This window comes from Cygnus atratus, chromosome 20 (genome assembly GCF_013377495.2).
Source record: "Cygnus atratus isolate AKBS03 ecotype Queensland, Australia chromosome 20, CAtr_DNAZoo_HiC_assembly, whole genome shotgun sequence".
Taxonomy (NCBI): Eukaryota; Metazoa; Chordata; class Aves; order Anseriformes; family Anatidae; genus Cygnus; species Cygnus atratus.
In genome coordinates, this window is record NC_066381.1 from 8,130,422 (window position 1) to 8,145,054 (window position 14,633).

Consider the following 14,633-nt stretch of genomic DNA (forward strand, 5'->3'; position numbering starts at 1 on the left):
GCCATCAAGCCCAGCCTGTTTTTCTTTACATAGTGCCTGCTGCGTGCAAGTAGGGGCAGTTGCTCATCACTCTTTTCCACACCAGACTGGTTACTGCTGAGGTTTATACAATCACTTGTGAAATGTTCATGTGCTGGCTGAGCCGCAACCCGCAAGTTGTTTGCAAAGCCACCCGGCTGCAGGACAGCCAGGCTTTGTGTTGGGGGGAGCGGTGGCTCAGGCACAGCGCGTTGGGCTTAAGCTTGCCCCCTACAGGGGGCAGACGCTGGGAGAGACCCTGATCTGGGAAAGCATCATGGAGCTGGAGCTGATGTGAGGGGAGCAGTGGCCAAGGAGTCTGGGCCTGGATGTAGGGTTCTGGGGCAGCCTGGGAGCTGCGGGGCAGTGCGTGCTTGGCTCCATCTCCATCTCAGGGGCACGAGCACCCGGCTGGTGGCCCTGCACGGCACAGAGGTGAGTGACCAGGTGCAGGATTAGCTGGGCATGGTTTTGGCTGAGGAGCTTTGGAGTAATACGTATGGCCCCTGTAAGAGCGTTGGGTATGCTGCCTGAGGAACTGCGGTGTCTGAAATGATAGCGAGTAACAGCTCTGCGCTAAGTTCCCAATAATCCGCTGCAGTTCTTGGAAGCTGGGGCGGGACTGATTTAACTGGAATTAGCCCGGCCTTGTGTCAGTGCCATTCCCTGGATGTGTGACTCGTGTTCACCACGTGAGTGCTGCGGCAAGGTTACGCTGATCAGCCTCCTGCTCTTGCTTCTTTTGCCTCCGTATCCCCCACGTGTGTTTTCAGTGCCCTGCTCTCCCTTGGCTCACTGTGACCGCAGCCTCTGCGTCGTCCCCCCCCCCCTTCCCACCCGAGCAGGGGGAGCTGGAAGGGGGCCCCACGCTGCTTCCAGCAGCACCAGGCTCAGAGACGCGGTGCCGGGGGGAGTCCGGGGGAAAGGCCGCGCCGTGCCACTTCCCCTGCTTAGATAAGGGAGCCCGGAGGGGGGGGACTTTGCCCCTGCCCCGGCGCTGCCAGCGGCTGCCGGCCTCCAGCGGGGCGCGGGGACCTGAAACCGCGCGAACGGCCGCGTCCTGGCCCCGCCCCCCGTGCCCAAAGCCACGCCCCCCTTTGTTCCTAGCCACGCCCCTCTCGCCGCTTCCATTCCGGCCGGAGGGGGGCGGCCTCGCTGTACCCCCCCCACACACACACCCGTACGGGATGGGCCCGGCCGCTCCGCCGCCCTCCCAGCGCCGATTGGGCAGGAGCCGGGGCGGGGCGGGGCGTCCGGGGGGCGTCTGGGGAGCGGCCTCTGCCCGCACGGCCCCGTCCGGTCCCGCGCTGCCCTGAGCGGGGAGCAGCGCCCAGCGGGCATGGAGGGGATGCAGCAGGTGGTGGGGCGGGCCAGGGCGGCCTTCAGCTCGGGACGGTGCCGCCCGCTGGAGTTCAGGATGCGGCAGCTGAAGAACCTGGAGCGGATGGTGCGGGAGAAGGAGAAGGAGATCGCGGCGGCCCTGCAGTCGGATCTGCGCAAGGTCAGCGGGATGGGGTCCTTCCGCCGGGCGGGGCGGGTTGCCAGCTGGGGGAAAAGCGAAACCCCCCGGGTTTTGTCCTAGTCGTCGGATCGCGAAACGGCTTGGGCTGGAAGGGGCCTTAAAGATCATCCAGCTCCGACCCCCTGCCGTGGGCAGGGTGGCACCCATGGGATCAGGATGGGCAGGACCCACCCGGCCTGGCCTTGAATGGCGCTTGTGCGGCTGGGTGAGCTCCGTGGCCACCCCTGGGTGCCCGCTGTCAGCACCCCTTGCAAGCTGTCTGTCGTCGCAGTCTGGGCGCAACGCGTACACCCACGAGATCCTGAACGTGCTGGGGGAGCTGGCCCTGGTCATGGAGAAGCTGCCGTCGTGGGCAGCCCCGCAGCCGGTGAAGAAGAACCTGCTGACGATGCGGGACGAGGCGTACATCTACCCCGAGCCGCTGGGGGTGGTGCTGGTGATTGGAGCCTGGAACTACCCCTTCGTCCTGGTCATGCTGCCGCTGATCGGGGCCATCGCAGCAGGTGGGAACCCGCGTGTGGCCCGAGTCCCCTGAAGGGTCTGCGTGGGAGCCCATGGGAGGTGAGAGTAGCACGAGGACTGAGCAGCTGTGCTGGGCTTGTGTCCTAGGCAATGCAGTGGTGGTGAAACCGTCAGAGGTCAGCGAACACATGTCCCAGCTGATCGCTGACATCCTCCCCGAGTACCTGGATCAGGTGAGTGCAGCTTTGCATAGGGCGTGTTGTTCATCGACATCTTGTGGCTCCTCCAGTGCAGCTGCCCCAGGCCAAGGGAGAGCCTGGTGGTCACCCGTGCTGGAGGCTTCAAAGTGTGGAAGCAGCTCCGCAGCCTGACTCAGCCCTGGCCTCCAACTCTGTTTCTTCTGAGTTTGCATGGGGCAGTGTGATAAGTGGAGTTTCATGTTATTAGAAGGAGCAGAGCTTGCAGACTAGCCCACAAGCGAGTCTGCCTTGTGGAGAGCTGCTCACTAGATGTAATTCATTTGAGTCAGGGTCGATATAAGGCTGTCACTTGTCCCCGCAGGAGCTGTACCCAGTGGTCACAGGAGGAGTGCCTGAGACAACGGAGCTGCTGACGCAGAGATTCGACCACATCCTCTACACTGGGAACAGCGCCGTGGGCAAAATCGTGATGGCAGCAGCTGCCAAGCACCTGACGCCCGTCACCCTGGAGCTGGGTGGGAAGAGCCCCTGCTACATCGACAAGAACTGCGACCTGGCCGTCGCCTGCAGGTTGGGCTGTCACGGTCCCAGGGCAGGGGCTGAACAGTGGGGATGGGGATGGTGAACATGTCTGGGCCGCTGTGGGCCCATGGGTAACGGTGTGGTGGTGCTGGGGACTGGAAGGGGCTGAGTCTCCCTCTTGCTGCAGGCGGATAGCATGGGGGAAGTACGTGAACTGTGGGCAAACCTGCCTTGCCCCAGACTATGTCCTGTGCGAGCCGTCCATCCAGAGCCAGGTGGTGGAGTACATTAAGGCGACTCTGCAGGTGAGCGCGGAGGCTCTCGTGCTGTGGCCGTTGTCCCCGTCACCTTGGAGGCGTGAGTTTGTGAAATGGTGGCCCCGGAGCTGCGGCCGTGCTGCAGGTGCGTGAAGGGCTTTGGTTCTGCTCTGTCCTTTGTCAGGAGTTCTACGGGGAAGATGTGAAGAAGTCTCCAGATTACGAGAGGATCATCAACAAGCGTCACTTCAAAAGGATCGTGAGCCTGCTGGAAGGCCAGAAGATCGCCCACGGTGGAGAGACGGATGAGGCCTCCTGCTTTATAGGTAGCTGTGGCGCGTGTTGGGCAGGGGCCCTGTGGTGGGTCCTGCTTGCTGTGCTGCTGACCGTGTGTCCTGTGCCCTCCCGCTTGCCTCAGCACCCACCATCCTGACGGACGTTTCTCCGGAGTCCAAGGTGATGGAGGAGGAGATCTTTGGCCCGGTGCTTCCGATTTTGTCAGTGAAGGGTGTGGACGAAGCCATTGAGTTTATCAACAGTCGGGAGAAGCCCCTTGCCCTCTATGTCTTCTCCAATGACAAGAAGGTGGGTCAGGGCTCCGTGCGGCTCGATGCTGGGTGCGGCCTCCCCACGCACAGCTTGGTGCTGGGCCCTGTTGGCTGCTGTTTGTGGGAGGATTGCAGTTTTTGTCTCCTGTGGGACAGACGTGTCCGCAGGCAGAGTTGCCGGAACCTCCCAGGCACATGCTGAAGCACTCAGCATCTATATGGCATTGCGAAACAGAGGGGTGGATAAAAGGCTGAATTTCCTGCTTGGGATCTAGCTCACCATGCAGCTGTAGGTGATCCTAGGGACTTTTAATATTTTGCTGTGGAGAAGAGTTCCTGTGTTTCCAGCTTTTTCATTTCAATTAGTGTTGTGTGGAGAGGGCTTGTCTGAGGTGTCAGACAGAGAAAGTGAATGTGAGAGCCTGTTGTCCCATGGCTCCCTTCCCAGTGCTGCTTGGTGACGTCTGGTCTCTGCTGGGCCTTTGTAATTTTGTTGTTGTTGTCATTTTTTCTTCTGTCAGGTAGTCAAGAGAGTCATCTCAGAAACCTCCAGTGGGGGCGTCACTGTAAATGATGTCATCATGCATTTCTTCCTCTCAACCTTACCCTTTGGTGGTGTCGGTAAGTTGCTGGGGCTCCTGAAGCATTGTGACTTGCTGCTTGTTGTGCCGTGGCACTGCAGTGGCTGTCCTGTGTACAGGAGGGTACTCCTGCGCCTGTCACATGTGAAGGACCTCTGTATAGCAGGTCTCAATAACAACAACAAATTCTACAAGTCTCTTAGGAGAGGGGCCAAGAGAGGGAAATATGTTTGGTACGTGTTGTTGGGAGGATTGAAGCATTTAGTGCTGATTCATGTAATTTCTTTTTATTAGTTTTCCAGAAAGCTAGATGAGCTTTCCAGAAAAGGGTTTAGATGCTACAGTGCTCACAAATTGATGGTGAGGCAGCGGCGTTCTGCTGCTGTAACCATCACGTGCTGTGCTGGGACTGAGAAGCAGAGGTGTACCCTGCAAGGGAACTCAAGAGAAACCCTTTTCACTCAGTATAGGTTGGGTCTCAGAGGCACATGTGGTGTTTTGAGGGAGGAAGCAAGATCCAGGGGAGTGCTGGGCATGGCTCAGATGCATAGGGAACAGCACCTACGGGGACACCCTGAAACCCTGGAGTTTGTGCAGTCAGAGGAGGGTGGGGAAGAGGAGAAATGGAGTGCAGATGGACATCTTAGGGACTGAGAAGTCCTGTGGAGAAGGACATGTCCTCTCTGCAGGAATATAGGGGAAAAGTTATGCTTTAGAACTGTAGCAAGCCAAAATCCTGGTAGGTAACTTGCACTGCAGCTGGCAAGCAATGGAAGCTTTCCTGTGTTTCTGCTTGCCGTGCTGGTGGCCACAAGTAGCCAAAGGCTTGGCCTGCCAAGCCTGTGGTGTGACCTGGCCGGGTTGTGTGTCCCAGGGAACAGCGGGATGGGCGCCTACCACGGCAAGCACAGCTTTGAGACCTTCTCCCACCTCCGTGCCTGCTTGATCAAGGACCTGAAGATGGAGGGTATGCACAAATTCCGGTACCCACCTAACAGCCAGAAGAAGCTGGATTGGACCAAGTTCTTCATTTTGAAGCAGTTTAACAAGGTCCGCTTGGGGCTGATCTTCTTGGCCCTGCTGGGGGTTGTGGCAGCGGTGGTGATAAAGGTTAGCTTTAGCTCTTTGCTCTCTACCTGAGTGCATGTGCAATTCATCTTATCTGCTGCCAGTTCTTTCTTTGCAATTGCAGTCCTTTCTTAGAGCCTGGCCTGTTTTGTTTTTTGTTTTTTTTTTGTCCTGACACGATATCTGGCCTATCTGAAATTACTAATATCTCTTCACTCTTGCACATGGTATCTAGAATAGGAATGTCCTTAGAGATATCTCCTAGGTAGGCTTCTGTACTATTTCTTGCTCTGCCCTGGGTGGTGACACCTCTGAGAAACTCCCTGCAGAGGTACACGGAGGTTGGTGTATTTTGGACAGGTCTCTCAGGTGTGATTTCATTTTCAGGGCTTGCTTCAGCAGGGCAGTGCAGAGGGGAGGCTGCGATATAAAGCTGAGGTCTATAACAAGCTCTTGTTCGTTGCCTGGTTGCAGCCCCTTTCTGACCTCAGCTCAGTTATTTCTCTTTCCTCCCCTGTTTCCAGTTGGGTAGTGAGGAAGGGTTGGATGTCCTCGTGTCTGTGCAGGAAGCAGAAGCCTGCTGGCAGCAGCTGGAGGACTCAGGGTGCCTCCGGAGGTGGAGCAATAGGATCTGAAACTCCAAGAGTGCCTCCTGTTGGTTCTCTGTGGCTGGCAGAGCAGGCACTATGTGTGCCTGCACTGGCTGCTCCTCGCAAAGCTCAGCTGAGCATCCTTCCTGGCCCTGCCCTGGGGATTTAGTAGCCTTAAGGGAGCAGCCATTGCTCAAAAAGGAGATGACAGTTCGTTGTTCTGTGTTGTTACTGCTGTGAGGGGAGGTGCAGAAGCCCAACCAGCAGGAGGAAATGACTAGTCTCCACATTTGAGTGCAGGAGGAAGCGCAAGAGCCAACAACTGGCTCAGGCCTTGAAGTAACAGCCAGGGAAGCAAGCCCTGTCTAGGTGAATGACTCCTCAGTGAAGAGGGGGAACTCACAGCATCTTGAAATCATTTGGGTTTTCTCAGAATCACCAGTCTGTGCTGAAGAGAAAAGCTCTCTTGATTGTGCTGGCTGTTCAGAGGCTGGGCTGGCTCAGTGGGTGTTAAGGAGAAGCAGGTTTCAGAGCACTGCTGTTGCTGTTACAGTGAGGTAGGCATCTTTTTCTTTTCCTGTGTGCAGACCTGGTTTGAAATTGGGTGAAACTTTGTTAGAGTAGTGAATGTGGGGTTTGGAGAGGTTCCCCCTGGCACCAGAGAGCAATGCTTTCCCTGGCAGCAGTCGGAGCTCATTCAGTGTCCAAGATAACCAGCAGTGTGTGCATGCCAAGGGAACAGGAGGCAGGTGAGCTGCTGCCAGTGACACCCTGGGGAAGCAGAGGGGAGCGAAGGGGCTTTGCTTCATGCTGTTCTAAAAAGACAAATGGTTTTGTTTCAGCAAGTTCATCACAGGATGGTGGTGTTGTGTTTTGCTTTCACAGATGGCTTACTACTGAAGAGAGGAGAAGGCACCATAACCCGTGTGCAAGATATTCTGAGTGCTCACTTTGTGTCTGTTTCTTCATGTCTTTTTTTCTTTTTTTTTTTCCTTTTGAGCTGGGTTATTTCAGTGAGCTGTTGAGCACAAAGAGTAGCCCTGGAAAGGCACTAAACAGGGAGAAGCCTTGGACTCTTTTTTACTAAAAGGCCATAATGAAAGAAAGGGACCTTTGGGTACAAGCTTTCAAAAGGAAAACTGAAGAGCAAGAAATACCAGTACCTACCACCACCCCGTGCCATGCAGAGAACTGCTTCCAGGAACATACACCCTGTGTCTTACACCAAACTGCTTAGCTTCCTTCAGTGACAAACAAGAGCTCACGTTTCAGCTGTAGCTGGGCTGACATTGTTTTCCCTGCAGTTTTTGGGATGGTTGCTCTTCTGTCGTGCTCCAAAGAGCCACCCTCTTAGTGACAAGTCTGAGACAGGCTGTGCTCCTGCTGTGCTGGCTAATGATTTGTGCCAATAGCGATGGTTATGAATAAACCAAGCTTGCCTTCTAATTGAGGGGAAATATTTCTGGATCCCTATGAGCGAGAATCATCCATAGCTGGTCAGGTGATGTAGGCTGCCACCCTTTTTGGGGCTCTAGTTTTCATCACATGCCTGTTAACAATTATTTGACAATTAGAAGATAACAAAGAAGATATATGCATTGCTTGTGTTTTACTAATAAGAATATCTTATGCTTGTACAAAAAAAAAAACAACTTTGTGGCCTGTAGAGAGAAGTGGTAATCATGAAAAACCTGTTCCTGGTCAGAGTCCTTGAAGGGAAAACAATTACAGAAAGTGCGTGTACTGCTTTGTGTTTGAGCTTCTGGGTCTGCTATAATCTTGCACTGGGTTATAATATGGGACCTGTTCTAGCTTGGGGAGACAATACTGGAGAAACTTGAGATGAAAGGACCTAGTAAATGTTGTTTAAAGAAAATTTAAAATGATGAGAGGAAGAGGATGTAATTCTTAGAAAATTGTATTCGCTGTGCAAGAGGTGGGACTTCTTCATGTCTGGTGAAAATCCATATGATAAGTATTTTTAATGATATGTTTTGCAAGTACAAAATAAACTCTATGAATTTAAATAATGAAGTAAGTGTGGTAAGTCACTGCAGTCTCCTGTGGAATGCTGCCTGTCCTCTGCCACTCCTGGTTCCGGCCAAACATCACAGATGTGTTGCAAGGTGTCAAGCTGATCAACAGATGTGCCCCAGGACAGGAACACAGATCCTCAGCGCAGTGGTCTCCCTGCTCTTGGGGAATGAATGGTATGACTGGCTGGACCACTTCTGTTCCTGCCCTGTGGAAATCCATCCATCCGGTGTCTCCCACCTGCAAATGCCAGTTTGGGATTTGCTCTCACCCGAACGATAGCGCAGGCTCTGTGTTGTTGACTCCCGACAGCTGCAGCAGCACACGAAAACATCCCCTGGCTTCATGCTCTGAATCAGAGCAAAGCCACGTGGTCTCACAATCAGGCACAGGCCTCTGAGTCACTGCCCCAGCTGAAACACTGCCATTGCAGCACAGCCAGTCCTCCTGGGACGAGCACGACTGCTTGTGTGCCTCTTGCTGGTAAACAACGCGCAGTAGCTGCGCCCTGTGCTGGAGAGGCCATCGAGGGTCCCTGCTGCCTGTCCCGATCCTTCAGCGAACCCGAGACAAAAAGGACAAAAAGGAGCAGTACTTCCTCCCATGCAGAGCAACGAGCTGTGATTCAAGGCTTGTGTATTCGCAGCACGAGGATTTATCTGGGTAAAGGGTGCCTTGTATCTAAGCAAGAGCCCTGGGCCTGAGCCAGATATTTGGTTGTGGGAGGAGAGCGCTCCAGCTGTGTCAGGGGAAGGGCTTGTCCCTGCTCGTGCTTGCACTGGGAGACCAGCTGGGAGAGAAGCTGCTCTGAAGGTAACTTTCCTTTTTTCCTTTTTTTTTTAATGAGTCATCTCCTTTCTTGGTTGGCCTCAGGTTGGTGTTGTGCAACGGTGGAAGAGAATTGGGAAGGGCAGATTGTAGTGGGTGCAAGGGAACCTTAAAACTTCATTTTGTGAGGCAGGGATTGTGAGCAGGCTTCTTGTCCCAACTAAAGCCGAAACGCTGCCCTGGGAGGCAGGATGAAGCCTCCATGATGTTTCCTAATGGCAGCGTCATGTGAGGGCCTCACAGTTGTGCCGCAGCGGGCTGGTTGCTGGCACACAGCTCAGACTGCAGCTGCTGCCATGCAGGACACAGTGATCTCCATGATACGGCTCCTTAGAACACACCTGTGAGCAGAGGGGAGGGCAGTGGGTAATTTAAGCCAGGAGAAAGCACCTGCAGGGAGATTCACCAGCTGTCCTCAGAGCTTGCTGTGAGAGGAGCCCTCAGACTGAGGAGGAGGGTGGGCTGCTCCACGTGGCTGCCTCAGGAGCAGGAGAACACCCAACAAGGTGAGCACATCCCAGCCTTGCTCTGGGTGCAACATTGCTCAGTGGTGGCCCCATGTTGAGCGTTCCCAGCACTGGAGAAGCCGCCTCTGCCTCCTGGCAGTTTGTGCAGTCTGCCTGGGGCCCTGCGGTGTGGTGAGTTCGCTGCTCCCCCCGCAGCGCCCAGCAGGCATGGAGAGGATGCAGCAGGTCGTGGGGCGGGCCAGGACGGCCTTCAGCTCGGGACGGTGCCGCTCGCTGGAGTTCAGGATGCAGCAGCTGAAGAACCTGGAGCGGATGGTGCGGGAGAAGGAGAAGGAGATCGCGGCGGCCCTGCAGTCGGATCTGCACAAGGTCTGTGGGCAGGGGCAGTTGCCGGCTGAGGGAAAAGCAGCAACCCCTGGGGCTGCCTTTGCCCTGCTGGGTTTCTCCTGATGTCCCTGGACATGGACCTGGATGAGCTCAGTGGCCTCTCCTGGCTGATATGGTGGGCTCGGGAGGTGGGTGCCTGTTGTCCACACCCTCAGTGAGCTGCCTGTCATTGCAGTCTGGGCACAACGCGTACAGCCACGAGATCCTGGGCGTGTTGTGGGAGCTGGCCCTGGTCATGGAGAAGCTGCCGTCCTGGGCGGCCCCTCAGCCGGTGAAGAAGAACCTGCTGACAATGCGGGACGAGGCGTACATCTACCCCGAGCCGCTGGGGGTGGTGCTGGTGATCGGGGCCTGGAACTACCCCTTCACCCTGATTGTGCAGCCGCTGATCGGGGCCATCGCAGCAGGTGGGGACCCACGTGTGGCCCAAGTCCAAGTAACCTGTGGGGTCTGTGTGGGGGCTGTGAGAGGAGCACGAGGGTTGAGCAGCCGCATTGGGTTTGTCTCCCAGGCAATGCAGTGGTGGTGAAGCCGTCAGAGGTCAGTGAGCACACCTCCCAGCTGATCGCTGATATCTTCCCCCAGTACCTGGACCAGGTGAGTGTGGCTCTGTGCCTGATGTTGGGACTGTCTTGAGGAAACACCTGCCTTGCTTTCAAAGGGCCCATTTTTTTAGAGGTGAATCAGTTGCCTGCTATCTCCAAAAGGGCATAAAATGAGAGATGTGGGAAGGGTTGAATTAGTCTTAGTGTACAGGGATGCACTGATATATTCTTCCCGCTTTCATGTAGCCTATTGGGCTTACATAGTCTTCCTGTCTTTTTGACGTTCATCACAGTATAAAGGCCTGTGCAGGTGTTTCTTACTGCAATAGCTGCTGTATGGGTTGCTGGCCTGTAGGTAAGCATGATTTTGTGTCGAATTCTGGCTGTGCTTAGCTCTTCCTGAGAATCAGGGGCTGTTTGCTTAGTGGCTGTCAACCTTCACTTTTCACATCCTGCTGTGCTTAGAGCATAGAGCTTTGTTTCTTCTCCACTTGTCTGACATCAATTGCCCTGTTCCAGTGAGGCTGTTCCACTTACAGCACGGCTCTGCTGTACAATTTGCTCTCAGGAACTAACACGTTCTCTAGGTGAGGAGGGAGAGCTGAGGAAGAGGAGAGCCTGGTGGTCACCTGTGCTGGAGGTTTCAAAGTGTGGAAGCAGCTCCGCAGCCTGACTCAGCCCTGGCCTCCAACTCTGTTTCTTCTGAGTTTGCATGGGGCAGTGTGATAAGTGGAGATTCATGTTATGGGCAGTGAGGCTGTGAGGGTCGACATAAGGCTGTCACTTGTCCCCACAGGAGCTGTACCCGGTGGTCACAGGAGGAGTGCCTGAGACAACGGAGCTGCTGACGCAGAGATTCGACCACATCCTCTACACTGGGAACAGCGCCGTGGGCAAAATCGTGATGGCAGCGGCTGCCAAGCACCTGACGCCCGTCACCCTGGAGCTGGGTGGGAAGAGCCCCTGCTACATCGACAAGAACTGTGACCTGGCCGTCGCCTGCAGGTTGGGCTGTCACAGGCCCAGGGCAGGGGCTGAACAGTGGGGATGGGGATGGTGAACATGTCTGGGCCGCTGTGGGCCCATGGGTAACGGCGTGGTGGTGCTGGGGGCTGGAAGGGGCTGAGTCTCCCTCTTGCTGCAGGCGGATAACGTGGGGGAAGTACATGAACTGTGGGCAAACCTGCATTGCCCCGGACTATGTCCTGTGCGAGCCGTCCATCCAGAGCCAGGTGGTGGAGTACATTAAGGCAACTCTGCAGGTGAGCGCGGAGGCTCTCGTGCTGTGGCCGTTGTCCCCGTCACCTTGGAGGCGTGAGTTTGTGAAATGGTGGCCCCGGAGCTGCGGCCGTGCTGCAGGTGCGTGAAGGGCTTTGGTTCTGCTCTGTCCTTTGTCAGGAGTTCTACGGGGAAGATGTGAAGAAGTCTCCGGATTACGAGAGGATCGTCAACAAGCGTCACTTCAAAAGGATCGTGAGCCTGCTGGAAGGCCAGAAGATCGCCCACGGTGGAGAGACGGATGAGGCCTCCTGCTTTATAGGTAGCTGTGGCGCGTGTTGGGCAGGGGCCCTGTGGTGGGTCCTGCTTGCTGTGCTGCTGACCGTGTGTCCTGTGCCCTCCCGCTTGCCTCAGCACCCACCATCCTGACGGACGTTTCTCCGGAGTCCAAGGTGATGGAGGAGGAGATCTTTGGCCCGGTGCTTCCGATTTTGTCAGTGAAGGGTGTGGACGAAGCCATTGAGTTCATCAACAGTCGGGAGAAGCCCCTTGCCCTCTATGTCTTCTCCAATGACAAGAAGGTGGGTCAGGGACGTGCTTCCCCCAGAGGAGGCTCTGCGTGGCTCGATGCTGGGTGCAGCCGTTCCAGGCACGGCTCAGTGCTGGGCCCTGTTGGCTGCTGTTTGTGGGTGGATTGCAGCATTTGTGTCCTGTGGGTCAGATGTGTCCCCAGAGTTGCCAGAGCCCCCCAGACACATGCTCGAAGGGCACTGGTCTTGCACCTTTCCCCATGTCTCGGCTAGGTGCTGCTTCCTCACAAGTCCCCTGACCCCATGCAGGATCATGTGCTGGTTCAGGAATTCAGGTCAGGGATCGGCACTGACACAACACCACCGCACGGTGTGTGGGAGGGCTGAGCTTTGCCCAGCTGGTGCTGATCTGCTGCTTAAGTAATGTAAAACTGAGTCAACAACACGTAGGGTACCCCCAACAAAACCTTTCGGGTCTGGGTTTGTGTTCAGTGTCCGTGATTGACTCTGCTTCATTGAGCCCCTTCCCTGTCCACTGGCCCTGAGCCAGGCGATGTTTTAGGGCTGCTCCTGCAGCTGGCAGAAGTCTGCCATGTGTGGCCGTGTCTTTAGGTGTCATCTGACTGAGGTGTCCCACCAAGACCTGCCCTGAGCCATGTCACCCACAGAGCACTTTCTGTAGGCACCCACGGCTCCTGTGTCTGGTGGGACAGCCCTGTTGGCTCTCCAATATGACAGCAGCAGCTGCTGAAGCTATAATATTTACCTGATGTGGTGTGAATGGATACAAGCACAACCCTGACACCCGTGTGCCCTTTGTAAGAGCACGGGGGATGGTGGCCTGTCTTGATTTTCCTCTATTCTGTGCCATCTCTCATTTTGGTTTAGCTGATCAAAAGAGTGATATCGGAGACCTCTAGCGGCGGTATGACTGCCAACGACGTCCTCATGCACTCCACGGTCCTGGATCTGCCCTTCGGCGGCGTGGGTAAGCCCTCGTTACACGTACTTGATTTTCGTGCCCCAGTGGCAGTGTCTGATCCTAGATCTGTCATCCCCATTTGGCAATTTAGGATCTTCTAGCTGCATTTTCCATTAAATACATTTCCATAGTGGGTACCTTTGTGAAATGGCTTATTAGTGGTTGGAGTAGCATTGGTGCTGGCCCTGAGAGGAAAACTCTGGCACATCTGCGTGGCTCCAATTCCCCCATGCAGGGTGAAGTTGCCCAGGGATGAGCAGCTGGTTGAACCTCCGTGGCTTTGTGGCAGAGACAACCTGGCTGTGGGCAGTGGGCTGAGCTCTTGGGTGTTTCTGACAGCAGGTTGCTGTATGTCCTCTTTATGTCCCACTGTGTGAAAGAACAGCCCCCGTCCCTCCCCTCCTGCACCCCAGCATAGATTTAGTGGGAAATGCAGGACTCGTCCTTGGGAGGAGAGAGCTGGTGCCCTTGTAATTTCAAGGGTGTGTGCACAGAGCCAGCCTGAGCTGCAGCAGCAGTTCAAGGCAGCGAGCTGTCCTCGCTTATTTCTGGCTGGTTGTTAGAGCTGCTTGTTGCTTCTCTGCCCTGGGGGAGCACAGCAGCTGTTCTCAAGTGTGAGAAGCACAGTGAGCAAGCTTTCCCTGTGTCCTTGGGGCTGCAACACAGAAGTTAAGAAATGCGGCTGTCATAATGAGTGAGAGGCTTGGCCTGCCAAACCTGTGGTGTGACCTGGCCGGGTTGTGTGTCCCAGGGAACAGCGGGATGGGGGCCTACCACGGCAAGCACAGCTTTGAGACCTTCTCCCACCACCGTGCCTGCTTGATCAAGGACCTGAAGATGGAGGGTATGAACAAACTCCGGTATCCGCCTAACAGCCAGAAGAAGCTGGATTGGGTCAAGTTCTTCGTTTTGAAGCGGTTTAACAAGGTCCACTTGGGACTGATCTTCTTGGCCCTGCTGGGGGTTGTGGCAGCGGTGGTGATAAAGGTGAGCTTTGGCTCTTTGCTCTCTGAGTGTGTTCCCAGCTGCATCCCCTGAGCCTCACCACGTCCCAGCCTCCATCCACCATTGCCTCGGGCCTCACTGATGGCCCTACAGGGCTCTGTTCCCTCTCTGTGGGACTCAGCCACATTTCTGTGCCCCTTTAGGTGATGTTCCTGTGACGAGGGGTGCTCTGTACTCAGCTGCACATCGGGCCCGTAACTCAGCGTTCTCGTCCTGCATTCCTATTCTTGCTGCAACTTCTCTTCCAAGGCATCTGACCCACTGATGAGGCAGAAGCAAATGAACCCCAGTTAATGAAGAGGTAATCGGTCTGCTGGACTGATGCAGACTGAAGCCATCGGTCCTGCCTCAGCAGTGCAGGTGGGAAGGAGGTAGTGTCTCTGTCCTGCTCTCCAAATAGGAGCCCATGGAAAAGCTCTTGGGCATGGGGGGATCATGCCACAAGCACATCAAAGGAAAGCCACATGTTACTGAGCCCATCATCTATGTAATGTGTCTCCTGTGATCCCTATATAAAGCTGTCTCATAGCAGCGGGAAGCCTGACAAAATGAGTGTGACAGATGGGGACCGCAGGAGCGCCAGGGACATGGCACTGTTGGTGCACAGCATCTGGTGCTGGGCACCAGCAAGGGGGAGCTGCTGTGACCCAGCTCTAAGGAAGAGCCTGAGCAGCTGGTGATCTTGCGCATAATTTCATTTCTGATTTTTGGTGTACTGGTAGTCTTTTACCTCTGAGACTGTAACTGGAAGCCTGACCCTTGCTGAATAAAACCTTTCTTTTACCACGAAAGCCACGTGGGGCCTGGGGCTATGAGGGGCAGGGCAGCAGGTGCCAGGCACAGGACCCAAAGGAGCCAGCCTGAGCCCA

The 14,633-nt window shown here is 55.4% G+C and overlaps 2 protein-coding genes across 6 annotated transcripts; both read left to right on the forward strand.

The window, feature by feature from the left end:
* The first annotated feature begins 1,256 nt into the window (after window positions 1–1,256).
* Window positions 1,257–14,551, forward strand: LOC118255013 (aldehyde dehydrogenase family 3 member A2-like). Of its 5 annotated transcripts, none has more exons than XM_035560872.2 (11): window positions 1,272–1,519; window positions 1,812–2,043; window positions 2,150–2,235; window positions 2,564–2,772; window positions 2,912–3,029; window positions 3,166–3,307; window positions 3,400–3,566; window positions 4,051–4,150; window positions 4,985–5,220; window positions 6,202–6,325; window positions 6,654–7,802. In XM_035560872.2, the coding sequence occupies exons 1-10, from the start codon at window positions 1,358–1,360 to the stop codon at window positions 6,280–6,282; spliced, it is 1,533 nt and encodes a 510-aa protein (XP_035416765.1). In that variant the 5' UTR covers window positions 1,272–1,357; the 3' UTR covers window positions 6,283–6,325; window positions 6,654–7,802. The 5 variants fall into 5 exon arrangements, with proteins under 5 accessions (XP_035416767.1, XP_035416768.1, XP_035416765.1 ...); XM_035560873.2 differs by having other exon boundaries at window positions 4,985–5,160; XM_035560874.2 differs by lacking the exon at window positions 6,202–6,325 and having other exon boundaries at window positions 1,257–1,519.
* On the forward strand, window positions 8,196–14,551 carry LOC118255135 (aldehyde dehydrogenase family 3 member A2-like). Its single transcript, XM_035561106.2, has 11 exons — window positions 8,196–8,615; window positions 9,293–9,466; window positions 9,660–9,891; window positions 9,996–10,081; window positions 10,826–11,034; window positions 11,174–11,291; window positions 11,428–11,569; window positions 11,662–11,828; window positions 12,666–12,765; window positions 13,511–13,746; window positions 13,908–14,551. Exons 2-11 carry the CDS (start codon window positions 9,305–9,307, stop codon window positions 13,920–13,922), a joined length of 1,467 nt encoding a protein of 488 aa, XP_035416999.1. The 5' UTR covers window positions 8,196–8,615; window positions 9,293–9,304; the 3' UTR covers window positions 13,923–14,551.
* Window positions 14,552–14,633: the final 82 nt, after the last annotated feature.

Excerpts from the sequence above, each read along its gene's own strand:
- LOC118255013 (XM_035560872.2), top strand. The coding sequence starts at position 1,358 with ATGGAGGGGATGCAGCAGGTGGTGGGGCGGGCCAGGGCGGCCTTCAGC. Across the intron at positions 2,044-2,149 it reads GATCGGGGCCATCGCAGCAG|GCAATGCAGTGGTGGTGAAA; the intron begins GTGGGAACCCGC and ends CTTGTGTCCTAG. Across the intron at positions 4,151-4,984 it reads CTTACCCTTTGGTGGTGTCG|GGAACAGCGGGATGGGCGCC; the intron begins GTAAGTTGCTGG and ends TGTGTGTCCCAG.
- LOC118255135 (XM_035561106.2), top strand. The coding sequence starts at position 9,305 with ATGGAGAGGATGCAGCAGGTCGTGGGGCGGGCCAGGACGGCCTTCAGC. Across the intron at positions 11,570-11,661 it reads TGAGGCCTCCTGCTTTATAG|CACCCACCATCCTGACGGAC; the intron begins GTAGCTGTGGCG and ends CGCTTGCCTCAG. Across the intron at positions 12,766-13,510 it reads TCTGCCCTTCGGCGGCGTGG|GGAACAGCGGGATGGGGGCC; the intron begins GTAAGCCCTCGT and ends TGTGTGTCCCAG.